Below are 9,388 nucleotides of genomic sequence, written 5' to 3'. Positions count from 1 at the left end.
GGAGAAAGGAAGGATGAGTGGAAGGATGGATGAATTAATGGATGGAAGGATGGATGGATGGATGGATGGATGGATGGATGGATGGACAGATGGGACAGACATAGGTGGATCGATGGACAAATGGATTGAAGGAAAGAATTCATGGATGAATGAATGAGAGGATGGATAGAAAGATGAGTGTGTTGAAGTAAGAATGGATGAATCAGTAGAAAGAAGAAAATATAGAAAAATGGAAGAATGGATGGATGGGTGAATGGTTGGTGGATTGACAGACCTTCAGATGGAGACACACACTGGCAGACAAACATAAGATCACAGCAGGAGATCCGTGTAGTTCCGCCTGAAAGAACTAGAGGGTATGAGCGCAGCTCTCAGCCCTTTCTTGGGGGGTGAGTGTCTCTGAACCCTCAAGCCACAGCTTCCTTCAACTTGCCCCTCCCACAGATCCTGCCCCAGGCCTGGTCCCTCATGAAGTGATGCAGAGAAAGATGGCAGGTGGGGGACCGACCCCAGGCTTTATTGAGCAGATTCCGGGGAAGGGTGGACAGGCGGGCCCTTGCCCCAGCCCTGAAGCCTCCTTTTCTTGCCCCTGCTGCCCCCCAGGGCGGGCCTAGGCCACTGGGGCCTGGGTGCCCTTCAGCTGCTGAGGAAGCAGCCGCGTTTGTGCCACTTCTGGTCGCGGATGCGGCGCACTGACTGCAGCTGCGGCTGGTTGGCGTCCCACTCATTCCAGTGGCGGTACTCGCCCTTCTCAAACACGTACTGGCGCCCGCGGTAGCCGGGGAATTCATAGCCAACCCACCTGCCGGGGGTAGCAAGTTTGAGGTGAGAAAGGTCTGCCTCCAGTCTCCTCGCCTCCAGCCAGACCTAGCCTTTTAAAGCCAGCATCTGACCTGCCTGCTTAAGCTCCTCTTTGGCTCCCCAGCACCCTTGGGGTGAATCCAAACTCCTACCCTGCTCACATGATCCTTTACAAAGTGTCTCTCGCCACATCTCTCAACATCCCTTCTTCACACTCTACACTCCAGCCTCTCTTGTTCCACTTTCTCTTAACTTGCCATGTCTCTGAGTCTTTGCACATGCTATTCCTTCTGCCTGAAACAATCTTCCTTACCTATCCTTATCTCTCCCCCTCTTCCATTTGCATACTTCATATCTCAATTTAGATGTCTCCTCCACCAGAAAGCCCTTTCTGATTCCCTCAGATTGAATCAAGCACCTCGTTGGGACCCCAAAGGCCCCCATGCATCCCCATCACAATCCTGATCATAGTGAATTGTGAATACGTGTTTCCTTCCCTGTCTCCTTATCAGACTTAGTAATTTTTGAGGGCAGTATCTGTGTAGTTCTTCTTGCCCCCAGTATCCCCATACCCAGCATATAGTAGATGCTCAGTAAAAAAGTTGTTGAATAACTATAGGAAGAGGTGGCACGGTGGCACCTCGCAAGGCCCAACCCCAGATCATAAGCCCACAAGTGAGATGTAACCACCGACAAAGGGAAGGTGAACCTAAGATTGCGTTAACAGTGATGGTAAGCCCAGAAGGACGGAGGTGACAAGCCTGCTTTCCTGTGTAATATTCAGATCACATCTACACAGCTACATACGAGGGTACTTTGAAAAGTTCATGGAAAAATGGAATTGAAAGGTTATATGAGTCTTTCCATGAACTTTTTGAGATACTCTTGTGTATCCTGGGCCCTTTGGTAAGGAAGACAAGGATTATGAGGGGGGAAAAACATTGTGAGAATCAGTGCAAGGGATTGGGGATGTTCAGAAAAGGAGTAAAGACTCAGACGGCGTAGGGGAGAATAGGTTTCGATTTAAAATATAATCATCATAAAACTTTCTGTGAGTCAAGGCTGCTTAGAAATCTCAGTAGGACAGGAGTTCAAGCAATTGGACATTCATATCATGGGGGCTCCAGACAGGTGCTTTGAGCAAGGACAGGTACAGGAGCAGCTGACCCTAAGGGCCCTCCAGACCTGGAGGGACAGGAAACATCAATCATGTAAGAAACTACGCAGAGATTGTGTGTGGAGCCAGAGGCTTGGCTGCCTGGAGGATAGGGCAAGAGTGAGGGATGGGTCACTTACGTCCCATTGATGGCACGGATGCTCGCCACTCGGTCCTGGAAGCCATGAGCCCACAGGCTGGGCACGTCATCATCCACTATCTCCATCTTGCGGCCACTGAACGCTGGGTTCTCAAACAAATGCAGCTTGTGATCTGGACCATCCTGAGGGCAAGATCATGTGGTGAGCAGCTGTTCCAACAACCAGAACAGAGGTCAAGGAGGCTCCAGAAACAGGAAAAAATTAACAAGTCACCAGAAAATAATGCTCATCCCCAAACCCGCTGCAGGAGGGGTGGGGGACTTGGAAAATTCCTCCAGAGCTGGCCTACTTACCATCCATCTTAGAGCCATAGATATGAAATTGAAGTGGGATCTTTCAGATCTCGTTCAACCCCATTATTTAACAGACAGGGAAACTGAGGCCCAGAGAGGTTAGAAGGAGATAAAATCTATTGATGTATAAACCTTTTCTCTTTACTAAACCAAATTTTGATTAAATCTTCCCAGTTTTTGCCCTTCCCCTGTCCTCTAAGGAGGACTCAGTTATGTAACCAGGAGAAAGGGCTAAAGCAGCTAATGAGCATGAGTGAAGTAGATGGGAGAGAAGAGTGACATTTTGAAGTGCCACTGTGGACTGCATCCCTTCCAGGTGTCAGAGAAATGCAAGTGAAGGACTGGAACTATTTTGAAGTTACTTTCTGAAGTTATTTTCTGGACTGTGTTTCTTTGGCCACAATATTCATCTGAGACTGGACCATGTGGCTCATAATTTTAACAGGGTTACAAAAGGAAGTCCCAGTGCCATGCCGGCTAATTTAAGACATGAACCCTAGTGTTCCAACCCTCAGTCCAACGCCCATTCAATAGCCCACTTCTTGTTGCACACAATTATTTAGGTCAGAAATATTAGGGTCCATCCCAGGCCAGGTCCATACTGGCCCAGGCCTTGCCCAAGCTTGTAAAATGAGCCCGCCTGACCCGCTCCCAGCATGACCTGCTTCCAGGGACTCCCGGAAGTGGGCAGGAGCCGTACTCACAATGTGCAGAGGCCTGAGGGAAAGAAGGCTGTCACTGTGGTGGCTGTTGGACCAGGCATCCCAGCGAGGATAATCCCCTTTCTCTAGAACAAACTGCTCCCCACGGAAGGCCCTGCGCTCGAACGCCAGCCACCTGTGGGAGGATGCCTGGGTCACCTCCATTGCACCTGAGGGAGGGCCCAAGTCCATGAGGGAAGGGCTCAAGAGCTGCTGACCTTTGACCTCACACCCTCCCTCCAACCCTACTATGCATTCCTGCACCTGTTATTGAAGCAGTTACTAGGACACACTGGGGACTGTCTGAGACTCTGTATGGGCCAAAAAAAACATCCTAGATAGTGTTATCGAGAGTCCAACCCTTGCTTAGGGTGCTCAGAAAAGTCCTTAGCACAATACCTGACACACGGCAAGTATTCCATAGGTGGTAACTCCTCCTGCTCCTGCTCCTCTCCCTCCTCCTCTTCCTGCTCATTCTCTTTCTTGTTTTGCTTATGACTATTACATTGTTACTATTATTTATAGGCATCATTCCATTTATTTTCACAAAAACTCTCTCTGAGTACATATCACTGTTATCCCTATTTGACAGATGAGAAAACAGAGACCCAGAGGGTGAAGCAATTTTCCCAAGACCACCTAGATGGTTAGTGCCAGAGTCTGGACTTTCAACTCAAAGGTGAGAATTTAGAGCCCCACTGGGACAATGCTTGCTTTGTGGACAGGGACCAGGCACTTCACCACTTTGGTCTCAGTTTCCTTATCTATGAAATGGAGATAAGAATGACATCTCTCTTATAGGGTAGTTGTGAAGATTCAATGATATAATGTATGTTCAATTTTACATGTTATAATTATTATTAAAATTATAAATATTAAATCCCATTTGTCAGTCACTGAGCTAGGTGCTGGGTTACTTCTCTAATCTCTTGCCATGGTACCCTGCTATTTTCCAAAGAAATCTAGAGCTAGAAGGATTCTAGGAGAATCATAGTTCAATCCTTTCATTTTACAGATGAGGAAACTGAGGCCAGAGAGGGGAAAGGAGTTGCCTAAGGCCCCACAAGAGATCTAGAGTTCGAGCCCAGACCTTCAGACTCCTGGAAGGCTCAGGGATCTGAGGAGGGGCTGGGGGTCCAGGTACTCACGGCCCAGACTCCACTTGGATGGAGCCCACCTTCTCCAATAGGCTGTCAGTCAGGTTGGGGCACTCAGCTGTGAGCTCGCATCGCTTACCCTGGAAGTTCTCTAGTTCATACACGACCACCTGGAAGAGCAGCATTTTAAATATCTCACCCTGGCTGGGCTCTCAGCTCCAGCCCCTGCCCCTCCTTGGGCACTGGAGGAAGGTACCACCTGCTCCATCCGCTTTGGCATGATACCAGCCTAGAGCTGGCACCGTGGCTGGCCTGCACTGCCTCCTGGTGGCCGTGGAGGAGAATGCTTCCAGGAACCACAATTAGACCAATTAAACCAGGGCTTGCAACTCAGAAACAAGCAGGAACCAGGCAGGAAAACTAATAGAGTGAAATAGCCCAAGGGAGGCCTGTAGAGAAATGAAGCTGCTTCTGGCCATGAGGGAATGAGGGCCCACTTAAAACTTTTAAGAGAGGCCAGAAATCTGTATTTTCCTTAATGTGAAATTTCCCCACTTGAAAAACCCCGTGCAGGACAAATTTGCAACCTCCAGGTGGACCTTTGCCTGCATCATACAGATGCAGGAAAGGACTGCAAAGGCAGACCAAGGCTTTGCCTCTCTTACCTGCCTGGAAGCACAAACCATCTTAGTAGAAGGTCCCTGGGGAACATCTGTTCTGTTTATTTCCCAGAAGAAATGAGAGAAGCTCAGAATGGGCAAGCCACTTGCCTCGGGCTGCACATCGAGTTAAGTGGAGGCACCAGCAATCAGCAAGTTTGCTGGCTCTTTTCTTCCCCACACTGGCTTGGACAGGGAAAGGCCCACAGATGACAAAGGGAGGCAGGAGGGGATGGCAGTGACTCCCACCTTCCTGGTGGACAAACTTCCTCTGGAAGTTTGTCAAGGCCCTTAGAGGTCACTGGATCAACCCTACACTGTCCCCACAAAGAAGCTGAGGGTTCAGGGCAAAGCTTGACCAATGTCACCTGAGAATCAGGCCCAGAGCCAGGCAGGCCTCTGTAATGCCTTCCCTCCTGGACTCTTTTGTTAAAGCCACCAGAACTTCCTCAGAAACACCCATTCCCATTTATTTCCTTAGTCAACCCATTCTCTGATCCCACCTCACATGGTTTCTTGAAAGCCCCCAGGGATGATTTGGAAAGGACAGAACCAATAAATTCAAATTTGCCCTCAGATTTCTCCCACGTCCCTCTATTAGCTGACCATGGTAATGGCAGTGTTATGCAGCTCACACCAACTCTGGGGGCTGAGGAGTGTGGGTGTTGGTCCCATTTTAAAGATGAAGCTGTTGAGGCCCAGAGAGGGCAAGAAACTGGACAAAGGCCAGGCAGGAGAGTCAGAGCTTGAAGCCAAGTCTCCCGAAACCCTCGTGCCCCTGTGCTCTGTTCAGACAGGCTATATGCGGGTGACCAGCTCCATTTTTCAGACAAGGACACATAAGAGGGAAGATGCAGCAAAATCATGAAGCAAGTTCACGGCAGAGGGGTGGGGGTGAGGGGTGCCCCAGAGTGATTTCCCCTGGACCTGCTGTCTAGAAAGGCTTCTGCTCCTTTCTGGAGAGAGGCTGGCTGCCTGGGAAGTTGATCTTGAGGCCCAGGAGCAGCCTTGGTCCTTGAGGGACATGCGGAGTCCCCTCCCTGCCCAGTACCTTGTAGCTGTCCCCAAGGCCTCCGTGGCTTTTGCCAGCTGCTGCCTGCTCCGGCGCTCCGTGCTGTTCTGCCATCTCTCCAGGGACGCTTCTCACTTCAAACCAAAGGAAAATAGGTCACCAGGTCCACCTGGGCAGAACCAGATGTTGATATTATTGAAGTCAAGGATGAGCTACAGAACCTTGCTGCCTGTAGGATGTGGTCATTACTCATGATTGATATTTGGTCATTCAGTCATTCAACAAACATCCACTGAGCACCTACCATAGGCCATGCAGACTGGGACAGTCAATGGGATCAGGATCCCCATTTTACAGAGGAGAACATCCGGGCCCAGTGATGTAAGGCCACTTCCCTGAGGCATACAGTGAGGAAGTGGCCGGAGTTGGACCTGGCTCCAAAGCCCATGCCTTTCCCCCACACCCAGAGCTCTGTGCAGACCTGCTACCTTCCAGTTAGAGGGTGGGCTTCAGAGAGGCTTCCTCTGCAGAGATCTGTCCCACCTCACATTCCAGGCTAGAGTCTTTTGCTCACTTACTACTTTGTTCACCAAAGATTCCATGAGCACCTACTCAGCACCAGGAATGAACTAGGGGACCACAGACTGGTGGGGGATGAACAGGCAGACAGACAAACATCTAGAGAAGGCATGATGCAGGACGAGTCCTCAGACACCTGCTGTAGCCCAGTTTCCATGCATTTGGTTATTCATTCCACAAACATTTATTGAGCACTTACTGTGTACCAGCAGTTCAAGAGATGGTCACAGACAGCAAGTTCTCCTTCATTGCCATGGGGACAATGACTCACAACACACTTAACACAGGCCCCTGCAGGAGTCATTTGGCAGGATTCTCATGATGGTCACACACACACACACATAGAACTGTCCTCCAGTTTATCAGCACACACCCAGGCCAGTACACACACGCATGCATACACATACACATGCTTACACAAGCTCTCACGGTCATTGTACAGGTGTATCCTGCCCATGAGCACAAGGTATAGCTTCTCTCTCTCTCACACACACAGACAGACACACACACACCTTTGCCCATTTCAGACATCTGAAGTAGTCCCTCAGGCATCCACCCTGACACGTCAAATCCAACTGTCACCCGCCCACGGCTCCCAGCAGCCCTCTCCTGGCATGCCTGGCTGCGTGGCCCATTCACTCTGGATGTGGGCCTAGCAATGCATAGCCTGTGGCTGTCTGTGCCCAGCATCAGCAGGAAACAGGGCTTGGTCCAGCCCAGGAGGGATGCTCAGGGGACTTGGCAAGTCCCAAGTTTGCCCACTTCCCTCTCAGAGGTGCTCAGTCTTTGGAGGCCCTCTTCCCCGAGCACATGCCCAGGGTTTTGGACCCTGGCCACCACCCTCTGACACACAGATAACGCAGGTCCCCAGCTGCAACCCCAGCTGGGCTCAGCCCCAACCCTCAAGTGAATCCCTGATTCTTGCAGGGGGCCAGCCAGGCATATCCTGTGGAGACCATTGAAGGTCTAGGCCTGCCAGGCAGCTCCTGCCTCCCATCCCAGAATGAACCTGTTGCTGTAGCCTCGGGAAGAACAGAAGAGCCACGGCCTTCTGCAGACTCGGCCTGTCTTTGCAAGAAGCGTCCTATTTATGGGTGCTTTCTGACAGCCAAGCACATCCCAGCCTGCTGAGGCAGCGCCCTGTCCACCCAATTCTATCCAGGCTATTTCACTCCAATAGCAGGCCCACGGAGGCCCCAGTGCCTGTCTCCTCAGCCATGGCCTCTGTGACTTCCTGGGGGCAGATGGACCTCACTGGCTTTGTGGGAAGCTTGACAGCACTGGGAGGGGAGCATCGGGTGGTAAAGATCTCCGGGGTCCCCCTTTCTTTGGTTTCTTGGTGGTACCATCTTCCTATTGGGGGATATGGCACTTTTGGAAAGGCTGTAGTTTTTAAAGTGAGGGACCCCAGAATTCCTTCATTTTCCATGTGCCACGTGGCTTAAATTTTCAGTCAGATCACCCTAACCTACTCTCCAGATTGGGTGTAAATCCATCCAACTATTTCCATAGGATACTGTAACAGACCCAACGAAGATTTACCTTCGTATAGAAGGTATATACGAATAGCTACCATTTACTGAAGACCTACTATGTGCAAGGGCACTGTACTATTACACTTAATCCTCAGCCAACCATCTTCTGGGGAGGAATTACGATCTTCACTTTATAGATGGAAAAACTGAGTTCAGAGAGGTCACTTACCCAGGGTCACACAGCAGAGAGGAGGGGCCGGCCTGTTCTAGGGCCTGGGCTCTTAACTTCAATAGAAATAAAGGTGCTCGTGACAGCCATCTTACTTATGATGAAAAAAAGTAGACTTAAGTGTCTAACAAAGTACAATTTTGCCTGTGATAGGTATTTAATAAGTGATCATTGAATGAATAAAATAATGAGGGAGCCAAGAAGTGAATTGTTAAACAAGGTTTTCTTTCGTTGTTGTTGTTTTTGGCTAAAATCCTCAAGTCAGCATGAAACCTGGTTACCCTGCATCCTCTAGAGGGAGATGGGGTTAGGACACTGTGAGTGACAGCTGGACTCTGGAGTCAGGCAGATCCACGTGACCTTGGGTGAGTTCCTGAAGGTATCGGGGCTAGTCTCCTCGTCCACACAAGTAAGCGGAGAACCTTCTATCTCCTTGAGCCATGGGGAGCCCATGTCAGCAAAGCCCTCAGCACAGTGTCTGTTACTTGAGGATGCTTCTTTCCTGAGGCTCCTGTCTAGCAAGGGGCTACCTCCTGCTGAAGGTCATGTGAAGCAGAGTTGGTTTCCACTCCTTCACCTGTGATGCCGTCGCCTCTGGCTAGGGACATAAAAAGGAAGGCAGAGGTGGGGAAAGCATCACACCTCCTGTTCAGGATCTAAAGACCTACTATGTGTTTAGCACTTCCATGCATCCCATCTCCTTAATCCAGAGTTCTCAGCCTCAGCACTACTGCCTGCCATTTGTGGCGGAACCAGTCTCTGTGCGGTGGTGGGGGCTGTCCTGTGTGCTGTAGGAGGTTGAGTACCATCCCCGGCCTGTACTTACTAGATGCTAGTAGCATCCTCTTCCCTCCTTGTGATAACCAAAAATGTCTCCATCATTGTCACATGTCATCTGGAGGGGACAATCCACCCAGTTGAGAATGGCTGCCTTAAACTCTCACCTACTGATATCACCATCACCATACCCATTTTATATGCAAGGAGAGCCAATGCTTAGACATCCCACAGCCAGGAGGTGGCAGGACGAGGATTCAACCCCTGGTCAGTCTGAATGCAAATCCTGCCTTGTTTCCATGGCCACCCATTGTGGAAGGACACCCTCACCCGGGACCCCAACTACCCCCTCCCACTGCTCCACTCAGCAGAGACGAGAGACTGACTCAGCCAGTGCCGGGCCTGCATGCATGGGAGACTCCATTCATTCACAGACAGACGCACTGAC

The 9,388-nt window shown here is 50.3% G+C and overlaps 1 protein-coding gene across 1 annotated transcript; it reads right to left on the bottom strand.

The window, feature by feature from the left end:
• Positions 1–636: 636 nt before the first annotated feature.
• CRYBB3 (crystallin beta B3) lies at positions 637–5,994 on the bottom strand. The gene is made up of 5 exons (XM_063087953.1): positions 5,920–5,994; positions 4,261–4,379; positions 3,116–3,248; positions 2,098–2,240; positions 637–802 (listed from the first exon to the last, which is right to left on the bottom strand). The coding sequence occupies exons 1-5, from the start codon at positions 5,992–5,994 to the stop codon at positions 637–639; spliced, it is 636 nt and encodes a 211-aa protein (XP_062944023.1).
• Positions 5,995–9,388: the final 3,394 nt, after the last annotated feature.

This window comes from Cynocephalus volans, chromosome 2 (genome assembly GCF_027409185.1).
Source record: "Cynocephalus volans isolate mCynVol1 chromosome 2, mCynVol1.pri, whole genome shotgun sequence".
In the NCBI taxonomy this organism is placed as follows: domain Eukaryota; kingdom Metazoa; phylum Chordata; class Mammalia; order Dermoptera; family Cynocephalidae; genus Cynocephalus; species Cynocephalus volans.
The sequence above is the reverse complement of the archived record's forward strand: the minus strand, read 5'-3'. Positions and strand labels throughout refer to the sequence as shown.